Raw genomic sequence first — 16,347 nt, forward strand, 5'->3', positions numbered from 1 at the left:
AACCAGAATTAGGAATCAATTACAGAGGATATGTATGCAAGAAATGTAGCTCTTGGTTTAAGGATATAATTTCATGAGTAACATCTGGTCATGGTCCAGCTAGATGGCTCAGCATATAACTCTTACCATCAAGCCTGAGGACACAAGTTCTAGCCCCAAGATCAGATGATGAAAGGAGAGAACAGACCCCCACAAGTTGTCCTCTAACTTCTATACATACTCTCTGGCACACATGCAGACACACTAAATACTACAATGGGAAAAAAATGTGGTCATAATTTTGTGTGTGTGTGTATTTATGTTAGGGACTTACATTTCTGGTCAGTGTAGTGGTATTTGCTCTGCCCATGACATTGGGCTATACGACCCAAAGGAGGCGGTGCTTCCTGCCATTGTACGTGACTTCTTATAAGGGGTTGGAGAAGGGTCACATGCTCTGCTCCTTGCTCCTGCTTGCAAGGTGGATTCACTTGGATTCACTCCCAGTCAGATCAGAGGACGACTTGTGCTGTCTACTCCATTCTGTAATCATGAGTGTATTTCCTCAATTTATATCTTAATAAATTCTGTTACCATTTTAGTAGACTCACGTGGATTGATTGTAAAAAATGGCACCCAAGCCGGGCGTTGGTGGCGCACGCCTTTAATCCCAGCACTCGGGAGGCAGAGCCAGGCGGATCTCTGTGAGTTCGAGGCCAGCCTGGACTACCAAGTGAGTTCCAGGAAAAGGCGCAAAGCTACACAGAGAAACCCTGTCTCGAAAAACCAAAAAAAAAAAAAAAAAAAAAAAAAAAAAAAAAAATGGCACCCAAAGTGGGAAAGAGAGATGGCTCAATGGTTAAGAGCACTGACTGATGATCCAGAGGACCTGGGTTCATTTCCCAGGCTGTCCGGTGGTGTCTGGTCACACCAGGATAAAAATGAAAAAAAAAAAAAAAAGTATCGGGAAGCAGGAAAGGAAACCTGTGACCCCTCCCTGTGACCCCTCTCTCCTCTCCTTGTAAGAGGTAATGTACAGCAGCAGGAAGCACCGCCTCCTTCAGGCCCCATAGCCCAAGGTCATGGGTGGAGCAAATACCACTACAGGTCAGTTGTTTGAAACTGCTTAATTTAGACACTATAGAGTATCTATGTGAGTATGCTTTTCTTCCCAAGTTGGCAGCAACTTATAAGAATGACCATCCTGAGTTCCCTGGTTGGTTCTTGTTCAAACTCTGTATCTTTGATCTCTGTAGAGATTGTTTGACAAAATGTGTTTTGTGTTGAGATCATGTTCGTTCCTAACTGGCCTTGACTTTTGTCTTACAAGTTACTTTTTTAAAAAATATGGTTCTGTGGATTATGAGCAAGGTTCCTGCTTGTATTGCCGTTTCCTCCTCCCTTTTCTCTGTATCTGTTTTATTTCTTTTCTTCTTCCCATTTGTATTTCATCCCTCCTCCTTCCCTTTCATCCACACTTTCTCTCTTCTCTCCTTTCTTCCTTTTTATTTTAATTTTCGCTTAGTTCATCAATTCTGTTTTTAGGTCGGATGATGAGCAGAGCTCTGCGGATAAAGAGAGACTTGCCAGGTAGGAACCGTGTTTAGCATGAAGCAGATGCTGTTGCTCTTCTTACCCTTTGTCTTACCCATCTTTTCTTCCCCTTTCTGTAATTTTTCTTATCTGTGGCAAAAAAAAAAAAAAAAAAAGACATAAATTTTTACAAGTTTGGGTGTAACAAGAACTTTGGCTACTCCATCCGAAAGTGGTTGTGTTAAGCCAGGAAGTGGTGGCAGACTCTTTCAATTCCAGGTGTGGTGGTGCACACCTTTAACACTTGGGAAGCAGAGGCAGATGGATCTCTGTGAGTTCGAGGCTATGTGGACTATAGAGTGAGTTCTAGAACAGCCAGAGAGAAACTCTGTCTTGAAAAACCTCAAAAAAAGCAAAAACAAACAAAAAACCAAAGAAATTGCTGTGTTCATTATTTTAAATTTTTATATTCTCTTTGTCTCATCACTAAATTCACAGAATGAAAAGGTTTTAGAGCCGGGTGGTGGTGGCACATGCCTTTAATCCCAGCACTCGGGAGGCAGAGGCAGGCGGATCTCTGTGAGTTCGAGGCCAGCCTGGACTACCAAGTGAGTTCCAGGAAAGGTGCAAAGCTACACAGAGAAACCCTGTCTCGAAAAAAAATCCCAAAACAACCAAAAAAACCAGAAAAGGTTTTAGAAATAATGTGGTAGGGCCTGGAGAGATGGCTCTGAGGTTGAGAGCACTGGCTGCTCTTCAGAGGTCCTGAGTTCAATTCCCAGCAGCCACATGGTGGCTCAAACCATCTATAATGAGATCTGGCTTCCTCTTCTGGCCGGCAGGCATATATGCAGGTAGAACACTGTATACATAATAAATAAGTAAATCTTCTAAAAAAGAGAAAGAAATAATGAGGCTGTGTCCATTGGTGCTTTAACAGGAAAAGACTCTATCAGAATACCTCTAAATACTGGGAACTATGGCAGTTAGGACATAGCACTTCCCTGTGTAGCCTTACAGACTAGATCACTCCGTCAGTTTATTCATCCTTATTGTTTCTGCAGAACGTTCGCTGCCTTGGTAATGGCTGTTTAAAACATGATTTTCTGGGCTGGAGAGAGAGCTCAGTTTGTAAAGTGTTTCCTATGCAAGCAGAATTACCAGAGTTTTATCCCCAGGACCCACGGAAAAGGAGGGTGTGGGTTTATAACTCTGCATACTTTGTAGTTCTAGCACAGTCGGGAAGCAGAGGCCAGCAAATCCCTCAAGTCACTGGACAGCTACGCTAGCTTCGTAGTCAACTCTGCGTTCCAGTGAAGAGATGATGTCTCAGAAAACAAGGTGGGAGGCGGGTGTCTTAAGAACTAACACCTGAAATTTACCTTACACATGCCATGCAGTGTGCACATACACACACATTACTTTTTGTACGTCAGTCTCAAATTTGTCAGATACAAAGAAAATGAATAATTTAAATTTGAGAGTAGATTTTTTTTTTCTTTGTGTTAGGCAAAGTAACTAAATATGAACCTATGAAGTGGAACCTTTTTGTGCTTTGGAAAGAGACTCTAGAATCAGTCCTTTTTCCTCTTTCAAGACAGGGTCTCCTGTACTTATACTGGCCTTAAACTCATGATTCTCTTGTCTCTGCCTCCCAAGTACTAGGATTACAGGTACACGAATAATCTCTAGTCAGATTTTCTTCTGAGGGAGTGCTAGAAATTGAAGTTGGAGCTTTGTGTGCTGTGGGTGTGCACCATGCCAGTCCCACGTTAGGAGTGTAGGCGACTATCCATGGTACAGAAATACTGCGTGATGCCCAAACTTTCCTGTTTCTGGTCTGTGAGTTGGCATGCCTTATTAGTAACTGGATCATTAATACAAATGTTTTTTCTATTTTCTCCTGTATTACTTCTTTAAGCTGGGCCACAAATTCATTCTGTGGCTGTTTGAACCTATGCCTACTACTACTACTACTACTGCTGCTGCTGCTGCTGCTGCTTCCACCCTTCAGAGACCTGACTCAGCATGTTGGTGGTGAGGGAGGTATTGCACCGGGGAGGGGGTAGCTCTGGGAAAGCCATCTAATCCTTGGACTTCATTTGACTCATTGTATAACAAGGACGTTTGTGTTAGATTAGTGTGTTTGTTGTTTTTCTTTACGGAATAGATCCAAAAGTGGTAAAAGAAGAACATAAAGATGATAGAGCCAAGCTGCCCAGCTTGGAGCCAAAATGCTGCCTGTTCAGTCATCTCCTTGAGGCATCCTCATGGAAGCCCCTAAGCTTTTAGCTTTCTAGAATTCCCGATTGTCAACTCAAGATCATTCCTCTTACAGTTACATCGTAATTCTGCCTCGGTTTTTTTTTAAATTATTATTATTATTTTTTAATCCCGAACGCCGTTTATTGAAGGAGGGAGGAGGTCTTAAATACAGGCTTACAGCACAATTGGAGAACCCCGGAGGGCAGAAGTTCGCTACCGATGTTTTATAATCTTGCATCTAAGCTGTTAATGCCCATTATGCAGGATACACAGACAAGGAACTTTCCTTAAGCATTCAGGAGGGTGGAACCTGGGAGGGAATTAGCATAGGGAGGATATCAAGGTCAAGGTCAGCAAGCAAGGCAACAGTTACCCAAAACGGGGGCCAGGGCCCTACAGGTCCCCCTTTTACTAATAAATGAGCTTCTGACTTAGGTTGCGTGGGATGTCAGCAGGTCACCTTACCCGTCATGGAGATGCCTGCCCAGGCCACACAGGCGCTCTGTCTTAGGTTGGTGAGCGCCCCCAAGGTATTGCCCATCTCTGAATACTCATTATCATACAGGCTCAATCATGTGTGAGCTTCAGAGTTAACTACTGCCAAAGATCTCAAAGTGGCGCTGGGCTTGTAATCTGTGTGTTCGACACAGAAAAGACCAACAGAAGTCCTAACCCACCAATAGCCAGTAGGCTAAAGGCAACTGAGCCATTCCTTTCCTTAACGAGCCTTACTGCAAATTGGAGTCCTTGTAAGATGGTATCCCAAAAGCAAATGGAACTTGAGTTTATAAATTTATAATTTTCAGAGCCAATCGAACTGTATATAACTATTGAATTAAATTTATCATGCCCAATAGAATGAAAGATTAACTAACTGTGGTAGCTACTTTTGCTGCCAGGGTCTCCACTGTGCTAGCTGTAGTAAGCAATTATGAAATGGTAATCCCAGAAACAGTAGCAGCCGTGGCTGCCTCTGCTATAACAGCAACAACAGCAGCAGCGATGTCAAATTCTCTTCTGGAGCGTGTGGGCATCCACTGGCATGGATACAACTCCAGGAACACGAACTGCCAAGGCCCATCTTTCTTGATCCCAGCATGACTTAATCAGGCAGCTCTGCAAAAGAACAGCTAAGAACCATAAAGAAAAAACAGGCAGCTCACAAGGAGCATAACTAATGGTCTTAATAATGACTACATTTAGGCTCATAAATTTTTTTTCCCCAAAATGAACTGCTTTAATTTAAAAAAAAGAAAAAAGAAAAAGAAAAAGCTTAAAAACACAATGACAGTGAAGCACAGATGTGCCTTAGGCACAGTCCCAAATCAGTGCTGACTTAAAGCTGTGTCTTCTTTTCAAGAAAGAGAAAGCAGAAAACAAAGTTCAATCTACAGTGGGAAGGAATAGAATGAAAATAACCAAACTGGTGCTGTCCAGATCACTCTCTGTTTTCCCATTCATGGGAATTCATCTTTTTAAGTTTTTTTTTTTTTTCTCACAACTTTTTTAACTGCAATCTTCTGAACAGAAGTCTGTATCTCCACTGTAGGACAGCCATTTTTGTGCTGTTTTCGCTTCCTCAGTGTGGGTCCTCTTTCCCTCAAAGTGCAAAGAAAGCAAGCCAACATTTGCAGGGCTGACAGCCAGCCCCAGGACTCCTGCAACCACCTGCAGAGCATGGTAAAGGGTTTGCTGCACTGTGCTTCAAAGACCCAGCTCACTCTGCTTGTCCTTCTCAGTTGGCAAACTGCTCATAAAAAGCAGACTTGATCCTCTCTATGTGATGGCAAAGCTTGATGGCAGGGCCCAACTTTAAGTCCATGCACTCTTGAACAGTGGGAAGGGTAAGGAGCAGAAGGGCCTGCCCATCGATTTCCTGGTCAAGGAATATTCTTGCCAGTGGAGCACAGTCAGTGGACCTGATGAACCGCACAACGTCTGCCATGCTCCATTTCAGTGGGTTACTGTCCAGGTGATAGGCTCATAAATTTTAAGGTATCTTCAAAGGGTCTGCCTCAGTTTTAAGATCTTTGTTATCTCAGTTGAAGTCTTTGTTTCCCTGCTGAGATCGAAGTTTCCAGTTCTCCGCTCCCTGCTCTACTCCTGTTGCTGCTGTGCATTTCCTGGGTAGGACTTGTGTGCATTAGGTGTAGCAAATAAAATCACAGAACCTCCCAGTTCTGCATTTTAATGTCTAAGAAACTTAAAACAAAGCAGCATTTAACATACTAAGAGAATTTATACTATCATGTCTTCTTTTTTCTTTTTGGGACAAGGGCTCACTGTGTAGCTGTGGGTGTACTGGAACTCAGAAATCCACCTCTACCTCTTGAGTACTGGGATTCAATCCAGACACCACCATACGTGGCTTCTCTTTTTTTCCCTTTACCTTTCCCACTTTTTTTTTTTTTTTTTGATAGTCTTATGTATTTATTCCAGGCTGGCCCCAGACTTGATATATAGCTGAGAATAAACTTTTAATCCACTCAGGTGCTGGGATTACAGAGTTACACAATTATACATGTTTTATGGGCTGTTGGAGATCAAACCCAGAGCTTTGTGCATGCTAGATAAGCACTCTACCAACTGAACTAAATTTCCAGTCTGAAGTGGTAGTTGCTGCTGCTTTTTCTTCTCCTTAAAAAAAAAAGGGGGGGGACGCGGGGCAGGGGTAGTTTTGAGACTGATACTGCTGTGTAGCCCAGGCTGGTCTTAAACTCACTTTGAAGTTCGTGATGGTCTCTTGCCTTAGCCTCCCAGTTGCTGGGATTATAGACAGGCATGTGCCTGGCCCCATTGGGTTCTTTAGAACAAGATATCACTATGTAGTTCAAGTTATAGCCCAGATTAGCCTCGAACTTAAAATTCTTGTGCCTCAGACTTTTTTTTTTTCCCTTGAGACAAGGTTTCTCTCTGTAGCTTTGGAGCCTGTCCTGAAACTCGCTCTGTAGACCAGGCTGGCCTCAAACTCACAGAGATCCGCCTGCCTCTGTGAGTGCTAGGATTAAAGGTGTGTGCCACCACCGCCCAGCTGTGCCTTGGTCTTTTAAAGTGCTGGAATTGTAAGCATGTGCTATTCATGACTAGCACATGTCCTCTGTACTAGTGTTTCTTTCATAAGCTATTGATTCACTTACTTAAATTGGCAAAAGTTGGTCATTTTATTTGCTTTTTTTTTTTTTTTTTTTTTCCGTTTTTCGAGACAGGGTTTCTCTGTGTAGCTTTGCGCCTTTCCTGGGACTCGCTTGGTAGCCCAGGCTGGCCTCGAACTCACAGAGATCCACCTGGCTCTGCCTCCAGAGTGCTGGGATTAAAGGCGTGCGCCACCACCGCCCGGCCGGTCATTTTATTTTCTAGCCTCCAAGTGTTTTAATGCAGTCAGTGAAGCTGAGATTTGCCCCCTTAGGAACTTAAGTAAATGAAATCAACATTTTAAAAAAACTATTATTTCTTTTTGTTTGTTGTTGTTTGAGGCAGGGTTTCTCTGTGTAACAGCCCTGGCTGTCCTGGAAGTCACTCTGCATACCAGGCTGGCCTTGAACTCAGAGATCTGCCTATGTCTGCCTGGAGTTCTGGGATTAGAGGCATTCACCAGCACGCCCATCTCTAACTGTTATTTTTTAAAACATCTCTTTCCTCTGAAGAAATGGTAATGTAGAGGAAGTGGTTTCCTGGAGGGGTGTTAGGACTTGTTCTTTATCTAGACTTGGTTAGTTTGTTTCAGGCCCTACTGTGCATGAGGTTGACCTGCTTGGCTTCTGAGACTTGAACTTCATCAGACCCGAGTACTACAGCTCTGAGCAGCTGACCTGGTGTCCATACCACTCCCCTCATGCCAAAGGACCAGACGCTCCCCTAGAATGGAGCCTCTCTCTCTTTCTCCATGCAGGGAGAACCATAGTGAGATAGAACGGCGACGGCGGAACAAGATGACGGCGTACATCACGGAACTGTCGGACATGGTACCTACCTGTAGTGCCCTGGCTCGCAAACCAGACAAGCTGACCATCTTACGCATGGCTGTTTCTCACATGAAGTCCTTGAGGGGGACCGGCAACACAGCCGCGGACGGCTCCTACAAGCCGTCTTTCCTCACCGACCAGGTCTGTGCACGTGTGCTGAGGGTTTTGCACGATTGAGGGGTTGTTGGTTGGGGTTGGAGGTGAGGTCTCACGTAGCCTCCAACTCACTATACTGCCAGCAGTGACGACGAACTATCTCTTGCCTCCACCTCCCTCGGGCCACCATGACCAGCTTCAGGAGCTTGTTCCTTCAGGAGACATCAGACAACATGGAGAAATGAGTTTCAGTCCTTAGCTATAACTAAGTGTTGGAGTAGTGGGAAGTAGACAAGAGCTGTGAGAACTGTTTAGAAGACTAGGTATTTTAGAACCTGGCTCATAAATACAGCCTGTAAAGGAAAGAAGGTGCGGTTCCCGAGAGATTACCACGTTCATGGAACCAGGATTCCTGGGGTTAGAATTCTAGAAGATGGAAGTAATCTGTCTCACCCCTGAAGCAACTTCCAGTCTTAAGAGGAGTCTAACAGGCAGTCCCTGTTGCTCTGTCATATGTTCTGTTACATTTGATATACACATGAAAACAGATGGCAGAAATTCTTCTCATCCAGGAACTGCATCTGAGAGCTATGGCTGTAGCTCGTTGATAGAGCACTCACCTCCTGTGCTGGAGACCCTAGGTTCAGTCTCCACTACTACCAGAAGAAAGACCTAAATTTTTTTTTTTTTGGTTTTTCGAGACAGGGTTTCTCTGTGTAGCTTTGCGCCTTTCCTGGATCTCGCTCTGTAGACCAGGCTGGCCTCGAACTCACAGAGATCCGCCTGGCTCTGCCTCCCGAGTGCTGGGATTAAAGGCGTGCGCCACCACCGCCCGGCGAAAGACCTAAATTTGAACATAATAAATATATGAGTGGTAAGATCCGTAAATGGAAAATGATGAAAAGAAGCATATGGAGGGAGAGTAGATGGCTTTTTTTGTTAATATTTTGTGTGTGATCAATATATAATGGTGGTGGGATGTCTAAATTTATTTAGTCTCTCTAGACTTGAATGAGAGTGACTGTGGAAGACAAGTTACATTTCAGTTAAAATTCCATGACTGGGCAGGGCTTGGTGGCACACGCCTTTAATCCCAGCACTAAGGAAGCCAAGGCCAGCCTGGTCTACATAAAGAATTCTAAGTCAGCCAGAGCTATGTAGCAAGACCTTGTTTCAAAAATTAAAAAAGATACATGATTGTTCATACCGCGAAAGCACAAACCCTGAGTTTGATCCCCAACACCATATACAGCTGGATGTGGTAGCTCATAACTGTAATTTCAGCACCAGGGTAGGAGTAAAGAGAGGTTGAAGTCATCCTCCTAAGGGCCAGCCTGGTATACATAAGACCTTAACTAAAATAAATATATGTGCACATGTAATGTGTGATTACTGTGGAAAGCTTTAGAAAATACAGGCATTATAAAGAAGAAGGCAAAGGACATTTAATGTAATGTCACCATATTCATCTAAGAATTATAGGAGTATGGCTTGAGAGAAAGGAGTAAGTTCTCCAAATAGATTGGTCTATTTGCTAGCCCTTGCAACACATTTAATAGCTATGTATGTGCATAGAAATATTCAGTTTACTTCCTCAGAATACATGTAGGTATTGATTAAACAAACCCCAGGTATGCTCTTTTTGTGATGAATCAGGTACTTTGTGCTATAAGAAATATAAAGAATGGTAAAAGATAGGTCAATGGTAGAAACAGATATATAACTTGACAACTAATAACACAAAACCAGTGTTAGAACAGAGGAACAGTAATGAGGCTTATGGGAGTATAGATACAGAAAGAGAGGAGGCCTGGAGAGATAGCTCAGTGGTTAAGAGCACCGGCAGCTCTTCCAGAGGTCCTGAGTTTAATTTTCAACTCCCAGTAGCCACATGGTGGCTCACAACCATCTGTAATGAGATCTGGTGCCCTCTTCTGACCTGCAGACATGCAGGCAGAACACTGAACATAATAAATTTAAAAAGGATAAAGAGGCTGGACGGTGGTGGCGCACGCCTTTAATCCCAGCACTCGGGAGGCAGAGCCAGGCGGGCTACCAAGTGAGTTCCAGGAAAGGCACAGAGCTACACAGAGAAACCCTGTCTCGAAAAAACCAAAAAAAAAAAAAAAAAAAAAAAAAAGGATAAAGAAAGAGAAGAATTAGATACTGGGCATAGTGGCACACTGCTTTAATCCCAGCAGTCAAGATAAAGGCCATTTCTGTAAGTTACTTTCGATTAAATGATTTCAGGAAATCAGGAAATTGGTGGGGGAGGGGTGTGTGGGCTGGTGGAAAGATTCAGAGGTGTGGATTTGGGTTTTATTTCATGGTTCGAAAGCATGTGTATGGATGCTGAAAAGAGAAGATGAACAGAGAACAGGACTTAGGAAATGTCTTCATGTAACATGTGAGCAAAGGGAAGAGACCCTGGAACAGAAATGGAGTTTCAGAAGATGCTAAGCAAAAATGAAATTTATAGAGTGCAGTGGGTAGTATTATCAGATTGTGGAGAGAGATTGAATTAAAAAAAAAAAACAAACCAAAACGATGGGGATCCAGGAAAGGGACCGGAATTGGCAGTTAGGAGGACACAGGTAAACCACTGAAAACAACAGCAGCAGGACAGGGATAGTGGTTTAGAGTGAGGACTGAGGAGTAATTGAAAAGCAAGAGAGAATAGGACCATTGAGTGTAACATCTCTCTGCTTTTACCCTCTTTAATCTACCCTCAAAATGACAGTGATCTATTTATGTTTGTATGGTTGCTTACTGCCTAAAAATTAAAACCTAAATCTTTAATATAATAATAACAACACAGGCTGGGCAAGTTGAGGGAAGATTTGCATAGAATTGGGAAGTTCTGTGTTCATAAGCTTGAGGAAAGAAGGGAGGTGAAGTGATCCTAAAGAGAGAGAGCACAGAGGATGGATCAGCAAGTCGACTGTTAGAGCCTTGCTTATATTTCAGTTGACAGTGCTTGCTGGCATGCACAAAGCCCTGGGTTTAGTGACAGTCACAAAATCAGGGTGGTGTTGCATCCCTATAATCCCAGTACCTGGGAGGTGGAGGCAGGATGATCAGAAATTCAAGGTCATCCTTCACTGTGTAGGAAGTTGGAGTTCAGACTGATCTATGTGAGACTTTTTTTTTTTAAAGCCTGTTATTAGCTGTATGTGTTAGTTCTAATTCCAGTACTTGAGAGGCTGAAGTTAGAGGATTGCCATGAATCCAAGGCCAAAAGACCCCTGCCGCCCCCCCCCCCCCCCCGCCCCCCCCCCCCGCAAGTTTCATCATTGTAAGCCTTTTTATTCTTCCCTGAGTATTAAGAGAAAGAGGTGACTAGCAACTTAGAGAAATAGAATTAATACTTATTGTAAAAAAACTTTGCCAGTGGATATTTAGGACAGGAACCCATGGCTTGGCTGAGGTATAGCCTGCAGTTCTTAATGGAGCAATGTATATATACCAAAGACTTTTGCTGCTTCCCATGACTAGAAATACATGGTTTTTTCAGAGTTCACTCTTACCTTTGACTGATTTTCTTGACCAGGAACTGAAGCATTTGATCTTGGAGGCAGCAGACGGCTTTCTGTTTATTGTTTCATGTGAGACTGGCCGGGTGGTGTATGTGTCTGATTCAGTGACGCCTGTTTTGAACCAACCACAGTCTGAATGGTTTGGGAGCACACTCTATGATCAGGTGCATCCAGATGATGTGGATAAACTTCGAGAACAGCTTTCTACTTCAGAAAATGCCCTGACAGGTGAGAGTTGGGTAGATAGCAAATGAGTGGGGGAAATGTCTTTCATTTTGCTGAGGCGTTAGAAATATTTAAGCCCTTAAATTGGTTTGTTGAATCTTGCAGAGCTTATAAAAAATGTTACCTTAATGTTAAATTTTATTCACATGCAAATATCTACTCATTTTTAGAAAACGTTTCATCAGTGGTTGTGTTCTTAAGTTAACTTGTATCTTAATTATACTGTAAATAAAACAGGGAAATTAAAATGTACAGTAGTTTCTTTCCTGTCTCCACATGGTAAGAGAATTATCTATTCTTGCATTACCTGGCATTTTCCGTCCACACTTGTGCCTGTCTCCGTACTATGACAATAGATTCGCCATTGCAGGAGAGTGGTTATTGGCCAGTGTCTAAGGTGCCTGGTTGTTGTCACTGTCTCTCTACTGTGTTGTTGGCCCCTCTACCCACTTCAGTGAGATTCAGTCCTTTGCCAACATTTGTGTAGAGGAGTAAGTGACATCTGTTCTAGGCAACCGTGTAGGAAGTTACAAAATAGAAACAAATAACTGGTGGTTAAAATACAAGAAGTTCCGATATCTCTGGAGTGGACATATTCTCATTAACTTTGTTTTTTAGTTTTTCCCTTCTTTTGTGATTTCGTACATTTCATTTCTCTAATTTTCCGTGTTCCCAGAGGTTACTGATTTTTTTGTAATAAAGGAGAGAAACAGTTTTGTTTTCAGACAGAGAAGTTTCTTAGCATATAAAATTTCTCATTTTTAAATCAGACACCCCACCCCCCAAGCTTGAAGATAATTCTCTACATGAACTCAGCAACTTAAGCTTAATCTGCAGAACCTGTGTGAAAGTGGAAGAGAGACCAACTCCACAGAGTTGTCCTCTGACCTCCATGCATATGAGTGGACACACCACGCAACAACAGAAATAATTACATTTTGTAAAAAAAAAAAATCAAGCATGATAATACACCTTGCTTGGCCAGGCAGTGGTGGTACACACCATAAATGCCAGTACTTGGGAGTCAGAGGCAGGCAGATCTCTGGGTTTAAAGCCATCCTGGTCTACATAGTGAGTTCCAGGACAGACAGGTCTACACAGAAAAATCCTGTTTTTTTTAAAAAAAAAAAAAAGAAAGAAAAGAAAAAGGTGCGCTTTGCGCGCCCCCCCCCCACCACCACCTTACTCAGAAACATTTCCAGTGCCGTCTTAGAACTAAGAGTGAGAGCCCTAGATGAGGACGGCAGCAGTCACGGCTTAAACAGAAGCATCTCTGTCATTCTGTCATAAACAAGAAGGCAGGAGGGCAGGGCTTCCCTTCCCACCCACAAGAATTAACTTCAGGTGCTCTCCACATCCTTCTGCAGGGCGAATCCTGGATCTAAAGACTGGGACAGTGAAAAAGGAAGGCCAGCAGTCCTCCATGAGGATGTGCATGGGCTCCAGAAGGTCCTTTATTTGTCGAATGAGGTGAGACATCTGAAGCTGGGGATTGTGTAGGGTAGGAATAATGAGCAGCTGAGGCTTTCCTTTCTGTCCAAGACATTAACATTTAATTTCTAAACCTATATTCCTGGTCACAGTTGGATTACATTTAATTCCTAAGAACCAAATGTTTTATCATAGTTCTAATACAGTACTTAGTAAGAGAAACAACACTTAATGAATTACTTTTATAGCATAGTTGATAGGTCCTTTATTTCTCCTTATTTCTGTCTTCCTACTTCATTTTCACAACTGTCCATGGGTAAGATTCATAGTTACTACTTTATTGATTATACAAATGGATTCAAGGGGCTCAGCAGTTAAGAGCACTTTCTGCTCTTCCAGAGGACCCTACTTTCATTACCAACACGACATGGTAGCTTACAACTATCTGGGTTTTTTTTTTTTTTTTCTGGAGCTGAGGACCGAACCCAGGGCCTTGCGCTTGCTAGGCAAGCACTCTACCACTGAGCTAAGTCCCCAACCCCCAGCTTACAACTCTCTGTAACTCCAGTTCCGGGGGACTTGATGCTTTCTTCTGGCTTCTGTGGGCACGGACATGTAAGTGGTGTGCAGGCAGGCTCCAAAGTTACACAGAGAAACCCTGTTTCAAAAAAGCAAAAGAGAAAACATCTTCCAAAGGAAAAAAGAAAATGGATTCAGGAACTGAGGACATAGCCCAGTACTAAGTGCTTGCTGCATAAGCTTGTAGAACTGAATTCAGTCACCAACACCCATGGAAAAAGCTAGACATGATTGCTCTGCTCATCCCATTTCTGGAGAGGCCTAGCCAAATTGGTGAGCCCTGGGTCCTATTGAGAGACCCTGTCTCAAAATCAAGGTTGAAGGGGCTGGAGAGATGGCTCAGCAGTTAAGACCTTACCCATCCCCCATTTATATGTATTCAAACTTCAAACTCAGTGTTGGCATGCTTCAGCATCTAAGTGCTGGGATTTCAGGCATTTTTGTTGTGTTGTTTTTGAGATTAAAAAAACAAACCTTGTGTGTGAATGATATATGTGGATGTGGATTCGTGTGTGTGGAGGTAGGAGTACAAGTAGTTGGCGGTGGTTCTCTCCTTTGACCATGGTGGGTTGAGATAATCCAGTTCAGATCATATGGCTTGTGTGGCAAGTCCCTTTACCTGATAGGCCATCTCACTGGCTGTGGTTTTAAGATGTTTGTTTGTTTGTTTGTTGAGACAGGGTTTCTCTGTGTAGCCTTGGCTGTCCTGGAACTCTATCCGTAGACCATGCTGGTCTTGAACTCACAGAGATCCTCCTACCTCTGCCTCCCCAGTTATGGGATCAAAGGTGTGTGCCACTAGGCCTGGCGTTTTTTTTTTTTTTTTTTTTTAAGATTTATTTATTTATTATGTATACAGAAGAAGGTGCCAGCTCTCATTACAGATGGTTGTAAGCCACCATGTGGTTGCTGGAAATTGAACTCAGGACCTCTGGAAGAGCAGTCAGTGCTCTTAACCTCTGAGCCATCTCTCCAGCCCCGTTTTTTGTTTTGTTTTCAGATTTTTGAGATGGATTTTCTGTAGCCCAGCGGGCTTGGAACTTCAGCCTCTCCTGCCTGTACCTCCCAGCTTTGGTGCCACGATGTCTGGCTCAGAAAAACCATTTATGAAAGTCAAAAAAAAGTTCAGGCTGCATAATGGAGATAGATTACATCCTACTTAGAGAATGTTTAGGAGAAATGAAATTTAAAAAAAAAAAAGACTTCCTGGCAAAGGTACAAAATTTCATATAGTTTAATGGTTTAGGATTCAGATTACTATAGTTTATTTTAAATGGGGTTATATTATGTTGTCCAGGCTCATTTCAAACTCCTGGACTCAAGTTATCCTCCCATTTGAGTTTTTGAAAGTAGCTTTGGTCTAGAGAGGGTGTATCACTATTTTTGACAGAATGTCTAAATATTTATTTAGAGACAGGGTCTCACTATGTAGCCCTGGCTGGTCTGGAATTGGCTATATAGACTCGTCTCAAACTCACAGAGATCTGCTTTCGTATACCTCCCACATGCATTGTTCTAACCCATAGTATTCCATGGATTTGAATTCTAGTTTTGATAATATAAAACGTGGTGCTTTGATTTCATCATCTAATACTGGAGGTAATACTGTAATAAATTTTAAAACATTGTTATAAGGATTAGCTGGATCAATAACATGATATTTAAGTCTATCTAAATTTATTTATTTATTTATTTTTAATTTTATTTACATTGTTCCTCAGCTCTGGGGGGGGGGTAATTTTATTTACATTGTAGCATGTGTGTCTGTGAGGGTGTAGGATCCCCTGGAACTGGAATTACAGACAGGTATGCGCTGCCATGTGGATGCTGAGAACTGAACTCAGGACCTCTGGAAGCCGGCCAGTGCTCTTAACCACTGAGCCATCTCTCCAGCCAAGTCTATCTAAAATTTATTCATTCACTTCTTTATCCTTTGGTTCCCTTTTTTTTTTTTTTGAGTCTCTCTCTCTCTCTCTTTCTTTTTTTTTTCCTTCCTTGGTTTTTCGAGACAGGGTTTCTCTGTGTAGTTTTGGTGCCTGTCCTGGATCTCGCTCTGTAGCCCGGGCTGGCCGTGAACTCACAGAGATCCACCTGGCTCTGCCTCCTGATTGCTAAGATTAAAGGCGTGGGCCACCACTGCCCGGCTCACGGTGTATTTGAAGGTAGCCTTGGGCTCCTGACTTGCCCATCTCTACCTCCCACAGATAGTGCCTCCACCTCCACATATTATAGATTTGTGCCACTATGCTTGGTTTATATGATTTTTTTTAAAGAAATGAAAAGCTAGGCATGGTGGTAACAGGCCTTTGATGCCAGTGCTTAGAAGACTGAGGCAGGAAGATCGCTATAAGACCAGCATGACCTACCTAGCAGTTTTCAGACCAGGCTGGCCTCAAACTCACAGAGATCCGCCTGCCTCTGCCCCCCAAGTGCTGGGATTAAAGGCGTGCGCTACTACTGCTCAACTACACAAAAGTCTTAATACTGTAAAAAGAATTTTCTATAAGTCTTAATACTCTCAAATAATTTTCTTTTTAAGTAGTCTACTAAATTATTGTTGGTGTGGTGGTGCTTCCCTGTCATCTCATCCCTTGGGAGTTAAAGGCAGGCAGCTAAGGAGTGTGAGGTCCTTCTGTGCTGCATGAGATCTGTCTCAACAAGTGGTCTAGGTTGGCAGCCACAGAGATAGCGTGGTTTGATTACTGGAACCCACATAATAGAAAGAGAGCCAACTCCCCTAA

At 42.9% G+C, this 16,347-nt stretch overlaps 1 protein-coding gene across 5 annotated transcripts in view; it reads left to right on the forward strand.

The window, feature by feature from the left end:
* Arnt (aryl hydrocarbon receptor nuclear translocator) overlaps positions 1-16,347 on the forward strand; it is an 87,047-nt gene that overhangs the window by 43,064 nt on the left and 27,636 nt on the right. For 2 of the 5 annotated variants that reach the window (XM_052731990.1, XM_052731989.1), the window contains exons 5-9: positions 1,006-1,086; positions 1,525-1,569; positions 7,667-7,880; positions 11,386-11,599; positions 12,964-13,066. In XM_052731990.1, coding sequence (XP_052587950.1) covers positions 1,006-1,086; positions 1,525-1,569; positions 7,667-7,880; positions 11,386-11,599; positions 12,964-13,066 — 657 coding nt within the window. The remainder of the gene's footprint in view (positions 1-1,005; positions 1,087-1,524; positions 1,570-7,666; positions 7,881-11,385; positions 11,600-12,963; positions 13,067-16,347) is intronic. The other 3 variants (XM_052731992.1, XM_052731993.1, XM_052731994.1) reach the window with 3 other exon arrangements.

The sequence above is a fragment of the Peromyscus californicus genome, unplaced genomic scaffold (assembly GCF_007827085.1).
Source record: "Peromyscus californicus insignis strain IS unplaced genomic scaffold, ASM782708v3 Scaffold_9__1_contigs__length_137607984, whole genome shotgun sequence".
NCBI lineage: Eukaryota > Metazoa > Chordata > Mammalia > Rodentia > Cricetidae > Peromyscus > Peromyscus californicus.